At 28.0% G+C, this 13,951-nt stretch overlaps 1 protein-coding gene across 1 annotated transcript; it reads left to right on the top strand.

Annotated features, from left to right (window-relative positions):
- The first annotated feature begins 573 nt into the window (after positions 1-573).
- Positions 574-3,526, top strand: LOC107475979 (pectinesterase-like). Its single transcript, XM_016095692.3, has 3 exons — positions 574-1,638; positions 1,959-2,282; positions 3,103-3,526. Exons 1-3 carry the CDS (start codon positions 594-596, stop codon positions 3,468-3,470), a joined length of 1,737 nt encoding a protein of 578 aa, XP_015951178.1. The 5' UTR covers positions 574-593; the 3' UTR covers positions 3,471-3,526.
- The last annotated feature ends 10,425 nt before the right edge of the window (positions 3,527-13,951 follow it).

Here is a 13,951-nt window from a genome sequence, read left to right as displayed (position 1 = left end):
AAATTAAAAGTTCTTAAATACTTCTAGAACAAGAAATTTCTTTTTCTCTTTTTGAGAATTAGAACAAGCAATAATTTCTTGTGCATGCTTTATTTACTACTTTCGTTTCAGCACTACATTACAATTGAATAATGTTAAAAAAATAATTTTTTCATAAACATCTTTTTTGTTAATTTAATTTAATGATAAAAAATGAATCCAGATATTAGGACAAAAACACATACACTAAAGATAATCAAGATAGCTAGAGTGCAAGATTTTAGGTGTTTCATAAACCTTTTCCACCAATATAATAAGATGCTTAAACCATAATACACATATATACATCTTTTCTTACTTTCAAAGCATATATCCTTGAATTAGTCCTCCTAAAATTAATACTACATATAAGGACTTTTCATACACAATCTAGATTAAACAATGCCTTCATACCAACCATTATTATTATAATACTTAATCATATAGAAAAAAAATGATAATAACACAAATACACAATTATTCCTCTATATATAAGCCCAACATATAGCCATCACTTCAACCACAAATAAATATACTACATACCTTTTTTCACACATTCTCAATAAGATCCCAATATGGCTTTCAAGAAATTCTCCATTTTTATCAATCTCTTTGTATCCCATTTTCTTCCCTTCTTTTTGTTAATGACATCTTTGTCCTTAGCAGATGACCATGAATCCATTTGCCAATCAACAATAGACCCTTCTTATTGCAAAAACATGCTTGCAAATCAAAATCGCAACATATTTGACTATGGCTGTTTCTCATTCCAAAAATCAATATCCCAAACCCAAAAATTCCTAAACCAAGTTAACTCATATCTCCAAAATACACACACTTTGTCACAATACACAATTGGGGCACTCCAAGATTGCACCTTTCTTTCTCAACAAAGCTTAGAGTATTTATCAAACACCTTCACCACAATCAATCAAACTAGTAATAATAATAATAATCTTCTTCCATCTTCACAAGCTGAAGATTTTCAAACATTTCTTAGTGGGGTTTTGACCAACCAACAAACTTGCTTAGACGGTTTATCATTACAAACCTCTGCTTCTAATTCGGATCAAGATTTGAAGAATGAACTATCTTCATCATTATCCAATGACACGAAACTCCATAGTGTTTCCCTTGCTTTGTTCACAAAAGCTTGGGTACCAAGCAAGAAAATCATAACATCATGGCCAAACAACAAGCACAACTTCAATTTCCATCATGGAAATCTACCATTGAAGATGTCCAAAAAAGCTCAAGAAATTTATGATCATGCTAAGAATTCCAAGCATGGGAGGAAATTGCTCCAAAATAATGCGAACAACGGCAGCAGCAGCGGCGGCGATCAGAGTGTTTTGGTGAGTGATATTGTGGTTGTGAGCCAAGATGGGAGTGGAAACTTTACAAGCATAAATGATGCCATTGGTGCAGCACCAAATAATAGTGTTGCTAGTGATGGATACTTCTTTATCTTTGTAAGTGAAGGTGTGTATGAAGAGTATGTTTCCATTGATAAGACCAAGAAGTACCTTATGATGGTTGGTGAAGGGATTAACCGCACAATCATCACTGGTAGTCACAATGTTGTTGATAATTTCACAACATTCAATTCCGCAACATTTGGTAAGCAACAAAAACTTTAGCCTCTCTTATATTCGACTCGTTTATAGACATATCAGTAAAAATAACAATTTTTCAACCGTAAAAAACGTCGTTACTTTATAAAACGTAAGATATCTAATTTCTTTTAAAGAACTTAAATATCCCGTATTTTAGAAGATCAAGAACGTTTTTGTATTTTCAATTAATCATAAACTTATGTATTTTCGAATGAAAAAATTAGGAATTTATTTGTCTTTTTTTCTATATTATAATTAACCCGTTTAAAGATATGTCAGTAAAAATAACTATTTTTTACGTTTACTTGAATGAATTGCATGCAGCTGTGGTAGGTCAAGGGTTTGTAGCAGTAAACATAACATTCCGAAATACTGCTGGACCAAGCAAGAACCAAGCAGTTGCTTTAAGAAGTGGTTCAGATTTGTCCACCTTTTATAGTTGCAGTTTTGAAGGATACCAAGACACACTTTATACGCATTCTCTTAGACAATTTTATAGAGAGTGTGATATTTATGGTACAGTTGATTTCATATTTGGTAACGCTGCTGTGGTGTTTCAAGATTGTAACATCTATCCTCGCCTTCCAAACAAAGGACAGTTCAATACTATCACTGCACAAGGCAGAACCGATCCAAATCAAAACACAGGTACGGTTTCTATAACATAACTTCACTAATCACCGGCATTAAGAATGATGTTATGTATATACTAAAAATCAATCACTAAATTAATTATTTGTATAAAATATATATTTAAATATAAAATATATATTAAAAATAAATTAAACATCACATGATAATTGACTTATTGGTTATTTTTTTTGTACTCATAGCATTTTTGTTTTATTAATTATACTATGCAAAGATTAATTACTAGAAATTACATTTCAACTATATTATATAAACATTAAAAATTATTTTAAATTTATCGTTTGTATAAAATGTATATTAAAATATAAAATACATTTTAATTTGTGAAATAAGTATATATATACATATAATATGTGATGACAACTATTATATTCTAGCAACAATTTTTTTAGAGTTCTTAGAATTTTGGACCAACCTAACTTGAATTTCTATGACATCTATGATTTTGAGAATCGGATTAAACTGATCGTTTCAATTGGATTAATTAAAATTCAATCTCTAAATATATATAGTTCAAGACAAAATTCAATTGTAAATAGTTTGGTCAAAAACTCATAAATCAATCAAAATCGATCATTTTTAACGATAACCAACCTAAAATAATATAACAAAAAACATTCTTTTAAAAAATTATATTTTAATAATAAATATATTATATTATTATATTTAGTTCAATTTTAATTAAATTCCATTGAATATTTAAATTTTTGAACTTCTAGTTCTACTTGTTTAATATCAGATTCGATTGTTGAACTACTATACTCTCTTGTATGTGAATATTACCTTAATTATTATCTATTGGAATCTTTAATAACAGGAACTTCGATTCAGAATGCAACCGTAAAACCTGCCGATGATTTAGCACCAAATGTTGGTAGTGTTCAAACATACCTTGGTAGGCCATGGAAGAATTATTCAGTGACAGTGTTCATGGAATCATTCATGGATGGTTTCATAAACTCCGCAGGTTGGCATGAATGGAGTGGTGATTTTGCACTTAGTACATTGTACTATGCTGAATTCAACAACACTGGGAATGGTTCTGACACTTCTAACCGTGTTACATGGCCTGGTTATCATGTTATTAATGCTACCGATGCAGCTAATTTTACGGTTTCTAATTTCTTGAGTGGAGATAATTGGATTCCTCAAACTGGTGTTCCATATTTGAGTGGATTAAATTGATGCAGTTAGTTATAAATCCAAGTTAATTAGAGACCAAAGTTGTTCAATTATTATTCATTTAATTGGTTTTATTAAATTATTAGTAGTTCATGTATGTGTATTATGGATTTGATTTGTTGTATATGTATGTTTAATTAGATATGAATAATAAGGGCTTTATTTTGTTATTATATAACATGTGCTGAATTAAGGAATTCTTATGAGCTTGAAATTATTGCTTGATTATTATATTGTTAGAGATGATAGTGATAGCTGAGGAATGAAGTTAGAAGGCTAGTTTTGACGGTTACTTGACATAGAAGCATTGTAGCAAGTAGTTAGGCTTGGCGGGAAATTCTGTTAGGAAGTGTGCCAGCTTGGCACTTGGTAGTTAGAGTGGTAGTTAGGAAGTGATGTAATCTCTGTGTGATTCTCCATAATGCACATTCTCCACTTGCTAGTTTCGTTGCAACTGCGACCTCTTCTGTTCATTCTTGAATTGAAAATTTTGCTCTTTAATGCATAAGTATGTTAATCTATCGCATATCTGAATTTTATTTAAAAGTTTATTATTGGTCAATAAATTGATGCATAGACAAAATAAAATGTATACGCACAACATTTATTTAAACATACAAGTGAGTTGATTATTCGACCAAATCCAAATTGGTTGATCTTGCTAAATGTCTAAATGCATGGGACGTGAGAGACGAGATAGAGTGAATAGAATTAAAAAAAAAATTGAATGCTTACTAATGTTATGTAATAAAATAACAAGAAATAATTAAATATGTCCGTGGAATTTTTTTCCCCATCCCTTTTTGGGTGAAAAATTAAATCTCTTCTTTAATGTGTTGGTTTGGTGGCAGAGGATATGCATATATAGCTTTACTTTTATTTGTCTCCTTCAACAACTAACCCTTAATTTTCAAAAGTCAAACCCCTCCAAATTTTGCGAATATATGGATCCATGTTGGAATGATGGAAGGTTGTTGGTGAATTCATAAGTTGGTGAATTCATAAAAATTTGATCAGTTCATTATTTGTTTCCCCAGTAGTTAAAAAAAATGCTTAACTCGGTCTTCTGAAATGAGAAAATTTATACAACCATAATTAAGAATTTAAAATAAATAAATAAATAAAATTACCTTTGTTCAAGTCTTCCACGCTTTAAATCAAATAAACGTGAATGATAAACAATACAAATTTTCATGCCCAAACACGCTTTGAAGGAGTCTAAGGACAAATTTGGATTGGATTTTTAAGGAAAGAATATATTTTTATTGAAAAACATTTTTATATAATTATAAGGATGTTTGTATATATAATTATTTAAAAAATACTTTTATTAAAAAGCAAAAAAAAAGGACTTAGTTTTTGAAAAAATAAAATTTTAAGAAGATTTTAATGAATTATTTACTAAAAAAAGTACTTCTTATATTTTCTCTCCAAATACAATATTTTTTTTAATTAAAGAAATTAAAAGCAATTCAAACTCACTAAAACTATTAGAATATGTTTAGGCATGAGATGGATATAGACAAAAACACTACACGAACTATTATTTATTTTAGGTTTAATTATTCTTTTGATTTTTATAGTTTTATCGAATTTTTAATGAGGTCTCTATACTATTTTTTAATTAGGTCTCTATATCATATCAAATTTTGTAACTAAGTTTCTACTGTGACAAAACGTTAAAATTAATAGAATATTCTGTTAAACTATATAGAATATTCAGTCAAGTGTTTGATATATATTCATTTTGTTTAATGAAATACTCTGTTAATTTTGAAATTTTTATAACAATAGGGACTTAATTACAAAATTTGATATAGAATAAGGACTCAATAAAAAAATATAAAAATCTAATTGAAAATTTAATAAAACTATTCGAAATAACAGAATAATTAAACATTTATTTTATGAAAAAGTTCTAAATTTTGATATTTTTTATGTTTTCTTTTAGTACCTTAGCAAATCCGGATCCAAAAATAAGCTAAAACCTACAAGCCTACAACGAACTAAGGGCTCAACAAAAACAAACGCATTCATTGACTTTTTTATTACTTAAACTCAAGATTGTTGACTTTATTATGATTAGTTTAGCCATATATAATATAAGGGTACATCATGATTAGAATAGGTTTGGCAGAATAGATATTGGAGAGGAAGACTTCTAAAATTGAGAGAGGAGTTGCTATTATATATAATATTTTCTACATGTGTTCTTAAATTACATTCAAAATAGGTTACTCCTTGGTGTCAAGTGTCAACTAGCTTTTGGTAAGAAATCTTAAAATTAAAGAACAAAAGACAGTTCCAATTGCACTTCATTTGAGTTAGGCATCTAAATAAAGTGACCAAAATATTATCTGTAATTGAAGGGTAACCAAAATATTGATTAATTACAAGGCTTGACTTTTTTTTTTATTCTAGCACTAAGTTAAAATACAATTATATATATACAACTTTAATTTCTTTATTGCAGAACTGTTTGTTGGTTAGTAAAAGTAATTAATTAATTAAATTAAGGAACAAATCAAACAAAACGAATACTAACTATAATAAGTTGGGTTTATTTAGAGGAAAAGGGAAGAAAATAACAAGGTTTATTACATTATGTTTGTTTGAGGTGAAAATGGGAGGAAAGAAAAAGGAGGAAAAAAAATTGGAAGGAAAATAGTTATTTTTTCTTGTTTGGTTCAGAAGAGAAATAGGAGAGAAAGGAAAATGGGTGAAAAAATATTGGTGGGACTCACCAGTTTTTTTTCCCTTCAACAATGGAGAGAAAATGGAAAAAAAATTAAATTTCTCTCTCTACTTCCAATATTATCCTTTTATTTTTTTTAATATATTTTATAATATAAGGGTAAAATTATTTTTTTATAACATTTCTTTTCTTCTTATTTTTCTTTCATCCAAACACATCTAAAAAAAATAAAAATTCACTCAATTTCTTTCATTTCTTTTCTTTTCTTTCTATTTCTTTTCACTCATTTTCTATCCACTCTGTATTTTTTAAACCTTTCTTCTCCCTTTGAATGAACTTCTCTTCTCTAAAATCTTTTTTTTGTGTGACAAAACAAACGCTCTTGTTGACTTGTTAGCAAATTCTTTTGAAATTATTATCTATTCAAGCTTTGGTATAATCATTAATATTCAAAACTAAACCATCGTTTTCAGTACCCATCACTCATTATCAATAGTTATGACTTGTTTATTTACATCTTGACTCTTAAGCAGTCATTCAATTCTAGCGATCAATAATAAACTAATTAATTAACCTCATCTACTACGAACATGGCAACTTGGAGATTGAAGATTATTATAATTCACTAAAATTAATACTCTATATTTGGATACTCTTTCGGTCTAGAAAACGTGTTATTGTTTTACTTTTTTCGGAGTTTTTAAATAAATTCCAATTTAAAAAAGTCATGTATGTGAAGACAAGTTTTTTTTCCAACTATAACCTTTTGAATTTATTTATTGACATATTTTTTAAATTGTTTGTATCTCTCACTACACCAGGAACTGAGCATAGAGACGGAGAATTGGCAACGTTTCACCTTGCCATCGCAAAACAAGGCTGTGGAAGAAGGATCTCTTCGTGTGCCGCCACAACAGCAGCGATTGCTTGGTGAAACACCGTTATGTAAGGATCTAATAAATCAATTTCTGTTTTACTCTTTTTTAATTTATCCTATATCATCTAATTGATTCCTCCCCAAATTTCACAGAACCCCACGAAGAGTCCTTGGAAGCCCGCGAACACTACCGTCGCTGCTCCATTGCGCCATTGTTGCCGATCCATCGTCCTTTGGCTGCCGTCGAGCTTTTGCCTCATTCACAGTTCTTAAAACCCATACTCCCTTGTCCAGGGTGTGCGAAGTCCGTAAGATCTGCTCCACCCTGTGCCTCTGTTTGGGTTGTCAAGTCGCGCAGCTCCCATACACCCTTCTCCCACCGGCGTCGAAGTCTCCCATCACCTTGGTCGTGCCCGAAACTGTTGAGTCCATCCTTCACCGTTCGCCATTCTGAACTACCACAGCCTCTTCCTGTCACGGGTTAGTTCTGACACTTTGAGCTTTTCTTCGTGTTTTCACTCTTACTTCAGAATTTTGAACAATAATTTGTCCATGTCTTTTATTAATTGGGGTTAATTGCTGTTGTTTAGGGTTAGGAATTTGATCCATGTGACTTGGTCCCATATGAGCAAGTTCAACTAGCTAAACATTATTCTGCTTCTGTCATAACTTTAACTTCTTTAACACGTGAGTGTTGATTGATTAGATAACTAATTGAGTTAGATTACTTAGCAGATTATAATTCTATCTTTTAAGAGACAATACTAATTAGAATATATGTACATCTGTGTTGATCAGCAAGAATGAATTTGCTCTATTATTTTGTTTCTTTTAAGTAATGAGACTTTATTGATTTTAATTAATCTCATATATCTCTCATGTAGAATTATAAAGATAAATGTAGAATTTTATATCAATACTAAAATTATGAAATTTTTCTAAAAGTATTATTTGAGTAATTTATTATTTAAATGGTTTACTATTTTTAATTTTATATACTATTTATAGAATATTTAAGAAATACTGTTGCACTTAAAGGAAGATAAATTTAATATATCTTATGTAAAATATCATAACAAAATTTCAAAATAAAATATTTCAGAAAAATTGAACAAAAAATACTAATAATATATATTAAGTATAAATACTAAGTAGTATTTTATAATAAATATTAAGTGTGTATTTTACTATTTTATACTTAGTATTATTAGTAGGCAGTTCAGCTCCACATTATATAGCTCCGTTGAGGTATATTACCGGTGCAATTATGCAAATTTACAGTGATAACTAACCTTAGCTTTTGGCTTAAGCTTTTAGTTCGTTAGTTGTTATCCAATTAGAATCCAGCAATAGATAACATGATATAACTTCACGCAAAAGCCATTTGTAATTAGCTTAATTCTCTGTTAAGTAAGCTAATAAAGATCACATTTTCTTCATTAATCTTGATAGGGAAATATAATGACATCCGAAATTCATATTAACTAATTTTTGTCATATTTTTATTCAATTACTACTAGTAAGACGGAATTTGATTTGTGTATGTCTAGAGATCCAAAAAAAAAAGGACGATATATTGACAGAAATTATTTTTAATATGGAAATGGAGTTGGTGTTTTGATTGAATATTGATATTTGAAATGTATTATAATAGTATGGAAATTATTCAACACGTCCTCACGTAATTTAACACGTATTGGCCAATATGTTGTCACGTGTTCAACACACTTCCCACGTGTTGGTCAAGATACTGATGCCACGTGTCCAACACGCCCCCCACATTTTGCACTATGCCTTTCACGTATTGACTTCTCAATTACAAAATCCATCCATCTGTATTACACTAAATAATTCTATTTCCAAAAAAATCACAAATATTTTTTCTATATAAAAAAAAATCAGAGAACATTTTTTTTTCTTTGTCTGATTTTTTGTGGAAAATTAGCACTGGAGTGGCTATCATTTTATGGTAAATTTTAATATAATTTTCTGAATTTCTAAAAGGGAGAGACAGAGATAGATAGTTGGTAGGTGTGCTTTTTTATTTTATTTTTTAATATTTTATATTTTAAAATATTGTAGAAAAATAATAAAATTTTATTATTTTTTTTGTTATTTTTTAAAAATAAAAAACACTAAAAATAAAAACACGAATTAAAATCACAAATTAAACGCACAATAGGAATGCAATTCTATCATCTCATCACCGTTTTCGCCATTTTTGTCTTGTAACGAAAACCATTAACCAAAATGGTAGCGTAATATATGGGAATTAAAACAGGCGAAGAACTTTTAAATCAAATAAAATATTTCATCATATAATAAAAGGAAGTAATAATAAACTATTGCTTTGTTAGTTACCGGTAGAAGAATTATTATAGTGTTCTTGAATTTGAACGCAATGAGATTCTAATCAACAGGGAATAATATTATATATCCATTATAGCTTGCGGTTTTGATTTTGATAGGGTGCTTATACAACTTAATTCCTTTATAGCTCTCTAAATAATCATAATCATTACACCATGATTGCACTTTTTCCATAAAATCATCATCTAAAACTTTACGTTTTCATTATTATTCTTACTGATTAATTAATCAGTGCGCACTAAGATGCATGCATGATGGCTTAATAAGTAATAACACATACTCTTAAATAAATTAATTTTTATGTATTATTTATAAAATAATTTTACATGTATATTATATCTAATTATATAGTATTACATCAATAAAAATAATTATTTTTTATATTTATCGTATGAATAATCATTTAAAAAAAAATATAACTAACGATATAAAACGTTTTACACTATACTCAAATATAAATTCAACTTTCAAAACTTAAATTTGCTATTTTTTTTCTCTTACCCACTAAATAAAGTCAATATACAAATTTGACTTCTAATTACAATACTCTTTTATTCTTTCATATTAAAACCATTTTTAATATCCGTTTTCAAACTGTAGTAGTTAACAGTGCACTGTTAACTAACTCAGAAGAGTGTATATCATAATGTAAATATTAGTATAATGTCAAACTGCATTCATGCAAAATAATGCAGACCTATGTTAGATGAAGCTTCGTGACATTTTCAAACACCGCCACATATGAATAATGAATCATTTCCGCGTTCAATTTCCAAGGCTAGAACTGGGATAGTGGGGTTCTCTATTTTTTTCCTTTTTATTTTTGTATATATTATTAATTGTCAGAGATGTATATGATTATTGTATTTTTTATATATATATATATGATAAAAAAAATTTGGAATTTAATTATTCTTATTAAATAATCACGCTTCAAAAAGCTAAATTTTTTGTATGAATAGAAAATATATATATTAAAAATATAATTATTTTTATATTTTTATTAATTTAAATTTTTTAGAGTAGTAAAAATTGTGTAATATTTACAAGCATATTATGCTATACTACTATACTGGTAGACTTTCCTTTTTTCGGTCTTTCTATGCTGCTAGACTTTAATTTCTATGGTTGAGTGAAGTCTTAACTGTATATAATTTGTTGACTCAGTTGTCTTGTGACACAGCTTGCAAAATTTGGCATTTTATATTGAAAGGTTCTAAGATCTTCAACGGTTTGTAGGGAATATGTATGTAGGGACATTTATTTCTGTAAAATTTCCAAGAGGTGACAAATGCTTTACGCGTTTAGAATCATAAATTCATAATAAAGGTTTTTCCTAAGGTCAAAAGTAGATCCTAGATAGTACTCTTCTTTATCAAACATGTAACCAATCATCTTAGTCCAAATTGTATCAATCTTCTCATAGGTACTTCTTTATTCATTGATTGGTTTTATTTTGTTTTGTTTTATTTGGATTATTTGCAAATAAAGTAGGATAGATATTCATTAAATCATAGTCCAATCTTGTGGATTTACTTAAACTTTGATCCTTTTATCATCACAATACTTTAAGGGTGTTTATTTATAGATACAAAACATTGAAATAAAAATATAAAAATATAAAAATATATTTAATAAATAAAATATAAATAAAAATATTATGTTCTAAAATACTTAATTAATATATTTTATGTAGCATACAGTAAGTAGAAGGGATGACAAAACTCTCTTTCCATAATTCTGTCGTCGTGTACATTCTTCTCTCTTATGTCGTGTCCCCCACTTCGTCATGACATCTTCCATTGCGTCATTTTGAAAGTTACTATTTTCACGTTTAGAATTTTTGTATAAAATCTTACTATTTTTGTATAAGATAGATACTTTCAGCTCTATTCCTATAGAAATAATCAATAATTAATTAGTCAAAATTATTAAAGAGATGAAAAATGGAGTCCGCGTGAGAAATGAATCCCTGTAAAAAATGGAGATGAAAAACAATATTCTCCCACAGTAAAAAATGAAAACAAAAACGGAGAGTAAATCTAGGGACTGAGATGTTGTACCTTGTTGACATCTTTAATAAACAATTTTTTTTCCTTTTTTTTTACTTGCGCTCATTTCATTTCAACATATTAATTGTGAATTTCACTCAATTTTCACTCATTTATACTCCTCTATCTTTTTTGACAAACTACCATCTCCACCTTTAAATCTAAGATGTAAAGTATACAACAAACTGGGTTGTATAATTATAATTATCTCTTTCTTTGTTTTGGAGTCATAAAAATGCTCTGATGACATACATTGACATTGATTCAAAACACTCTATCGCTATAGAAAAACACTAAATTTGTTAAATGATGATAATATATTAATATATCATAAATATGGCATATATGTATATAATTTTAATATTTATACTTTTTAATAAAGCACACCATCTTCTGGATAATAAACTTTTTTTTGTGTGTGTGTCCGGATAACCAATTGACCAATCGATTCAAATTACAAAACTTTAATTTATCAGATTAAAGGACCTATTCAAAAATACACTGATCAAAACTTTAGAAATACACACTAACTAATTCAACCTCTCTTTTTTCAATAAAAACTGTGTGATAAATTAAATCAACTAATATCATAGTTGTCAGAATTAAATCGATGATTAAGCCAATCAAATTACTAAATTACTAGATCATTAATTCAACCAATTAATCTAATTTTACGTAATAAAAATAAAAAATTTAAAATTAAAATCAGGCCAGATCCTTGGCAGGTCACCGGATCTGATTCCACTCATAAATCCAAATTATATCAATCTTTATATTTTGCACCTTGTATAAATTATATCTGACTATAATGATATTGTAAAATAATTAATAAAATTAATAACAGCGTTAGTTCTTATTTTCTGAATGTGGTTCCAAGTTACAAGTCACACATTTGCCTAATTTTCATTATTAAATGAAGACGTACTTTATGAGTAGTCATGCAATGCAACTAGTTAGGCATGTTATTGACAATACCTATATAATTCCAAATGCATTGATACCAAAAGGAGGCAAACTTTTACCAAACGTTTTCCATCCCTTCTCACTGTATGTCCCTTGCTGGCCCCTTCAATATTTTCTCAAATTTTATGTATTATATTTATATATATATATTGTCTTCCTAATCTGAAATAACATTGGGCCTATATATAGCTAATTTACAGTGATCATTAACTAAACTATATTATTAAATTGCATCTAAACATATACAAGTCTTAATTACTTGAATCTAAGGTGCATTTAGAATTTTAAATCCTTAAACACTCCATTTTAAATAAAGAATATTGCACTTCTTGCCATTTAAATAAATCATAGTCATTTATTTATTATATTTTATATTAATGACTTAAATTTAAATTTTAAAATTTAAAATTTCAAAATTTATAGTTCAAAGTTTATGCTTTTAAACTTAAATTTAAAAAAAATTGTATTTTTTTTCCGTACGTATTAACATTCGTCCATATACTAGGGTATATATGTACGTGGTAAGTACATTAATACTTAGACATTTAATTTGTGGTAAACCTTAGCTTAATTATAATGACGTCATAATCCATTACTATAAAATTTTAGATATTCCATGAAATTAAACACAAGAAGAAGCATACAACTGATTGCGGAAAACTTAAAAAGGGTTCAAACATGAGCATTGATATTTTAGATACGTAGAATATATGACTCAAACTCTCATTGATAAATGCTAAAGGAATAAGAATAATGTATATTGTCAATATACATATACAACCCTTGCAAATTTCAATAACTATAAATTGAGCAATAACAATGCTTTTGGAGAAAAGAAAAAAAAAAAACTAATAACTAGATATTTCAAAAAATGATTACATCCGCTAAAATAGATCATGACCCCAAACATACACACTAAATCTAACCTTAAAACTTTTATGATTCATAATTATTTAATGATTTCTAATCAATCACCGAAAATCTTAATAGATAATTATTCTAGTGGGAAATCCATTACCGCATATAATTGCCAATAATATAATCTAAGTAAATAAAGTATTAATTTGAGAGTAGTTAGAAAGCATGCATATACATATATATACCTTTGAATGCATGATCCTATTATATATTGACCCCGTCGTCCAAGTTAGAAACTTTGCATACAGCTAGGTAATAATAATAAATAAATAAATAAATATATAACATCCTTCCATCCTTAATTATCGTTATCAAATTTTATCGGATTTTATGTGACGGTAGTAGTGATCAACGCGCATCAGACAATTGTTTTAGTTGACTTCACACACGTAATTTAAGCTGCGCTACAGTGCAATATATACAACACCGTCATGAAAACAAATAGAATTTTATTTGAAAAAAAAATTACAAGAGACAGAAAACACAAAACCAAAGACAACGATGTATTAAAGTGATAGTTATCTTTGACTTTTAATTTCTAGATTAGTTAAAAAATGTTAATGCCAATAAGATGAATTAATTAAAGTCCATTTAAAAATAGAAGTGTATG

Source organism: Arachis duranensis, chromosome 2 (assembly GCF_000817695.3).
Source record: "Arachis duranensis cultivar V14167 chromosome 2, aradu.V14167.gnm2.J7QH, whole genome shotgun sequence".
NCBI lineage: Eukaryota > Viridiplantae > Streptophyta > Magnoliopsida > Fabales > Fabaceae > Arachis > Arachis duranensis.
This window is presented reverse-complemented; position numbering and strand designations above follow the sequence as displayed.